Source organism: Cyprinodon variegatus, unplaced genomic scaffold (genome assembly GCF_000732505.1).
Source record: "Cyprinodon variegatus isolate N-32 unplaced genomic scaffold, C_variegatus-1.0 Scaffold247, whole genome shotgun sequence".
Classification (NCBI taxonomy): Eukaryota; Metazoa; Chordata; class Actinopteri; order Cyprinodontiformes; family Cyprinodontidae; genus Cyprinodon; species Cyprinodon variegatus.
Window position 1 is genome coordinate 485,088 of NW_015150700.1, and position 1,366 is coordinate 486,453.

Here is a 1,366-nt window from a genome sequence, read left to right on the forward strand (position 1 = left end):
TATATATATATATATATATAAACTGAATTGCATTGACATCATTCCCCCTCCTGTCTTTGCAGTATTTCCCGGTTCAGTTCAACAAAGGAGAGCACGGCTTCGACAACCAGGAGATGGACATGAAGCCCTTTTTCAGAGCCGTGGGTCCGGCTTTCCGCAGGAACCTGTTGGTGGGGCCCTTTGAGACGGTCAACATCTACCCATTGATGTGTCACATTCTGGGCATTCAGCCTGATGTCAACGACGGCCACCTGAACGCCACGCAGCACATGCTGGTGGAAGCCGTTGAACCCGCCGGTGAGTTTTACAGCTGAAGCATTTCAGACACCTGTTCAGAGCTGGAGGGTTTACAGTGAAACTAGAAGGTTCTGCATACTTTTAGAAATGAGACTCAAACTGATATTTTAAAAAGATGTTGTTTGAATATATAAAAAATCTAAAAAAAAAAAAGAAGAAAAAAAAAAGTCAAATCTGATAGATTACCTTCTTAATCTCCTCAGAGGCAACCAGGGGCCCCTTGGTTGGTTTGAGTTATAAAACAGAGCCATTTATAAACCAGAGCCCGTTATAAAACAGAGCCATTTATTAACCAGAGCCCTTTATAAAACAGAGCCCTTTATAAACCAAAGCCCTTTATAAACCAGATTCCTTTATAAACCAGAGCTCTTTATACACCAAAGCCCTTTATAAACCAGAGCCCTTTATAAACGAGAGCCCGTTATAAAACAGAGCCATTTATAAACCAGAGCCCTTTATAAACCAGAGCCCGTTATAAAACAGAGCCCTTTATAAACCAAAGCCCTTTATAAACCAGATTCCTTTATAAACCAGAGCTCGTTATAAACCAGAGCTCGTTATCAACCAGAGCCCGTTATAAAACAGAGCCCTTTATAAACCAAAGCCCTTTATAAACCAGATTCCTTTATAAACCAAAGCCCTTTATAAACCAGAGCCCGTTAAAAACAGAGCCCTTTATAAACCAAAGCCCTTTATAAACCAGATTCCTTTATAAACCAGAGCCCGTTATAAAACAGAGCCCTTTATAAACCAAAGCCCTTTATAAACCAGAGCCCGTTATAAACCAGAGCCCTTTATAAACCAGAGCCCTTTATAAACCAGAGCCCCTTATAAACCAGAGCCCGTTATAAACCAGAGCCCCTTATAAACCAGAGCCCTTTATAAACCAGAGCCCTTTATAAACCAGAGCCCTTTATAAACCAGAGCCCATTATAAACCAGAGCCAGTTATGAACCAAAGCTGGTTATAAATCAGAGCCTGTTATAAACCAGAGGCCTTTATAAGCCAGAGCCCGTTAAAAACCAGAGCCCTTTACGAACCAGACCCCTTTATAAACCAGAGCCCCATA

The 1,366-nt window shown here is 41.3% G+C and overlaps 1 protein-coding gene across 1 annotated transcript in view; it reads left to right on the forward strand.

Annotated features, from left to right (window-relative positions):
• The window catches only part of enpp7 (ectonucleotide pyrophosphatase/phosphodiesterase 7), an 18,593-nt gene that overhangs the window by 7,058 nt on the left and 10,169 nt on the right, over positions 1–1,366 (forward strand). The window contains exon 4 of the mRNA XM_015382037.1: positions 63–297. Within this exon, the coding sequence (XP_015237523.1) occupies positions 63–297 (235 nt within the window). The remainder of the gene's footprint in view (positions 1–62; positions 298–1,366) is intronic.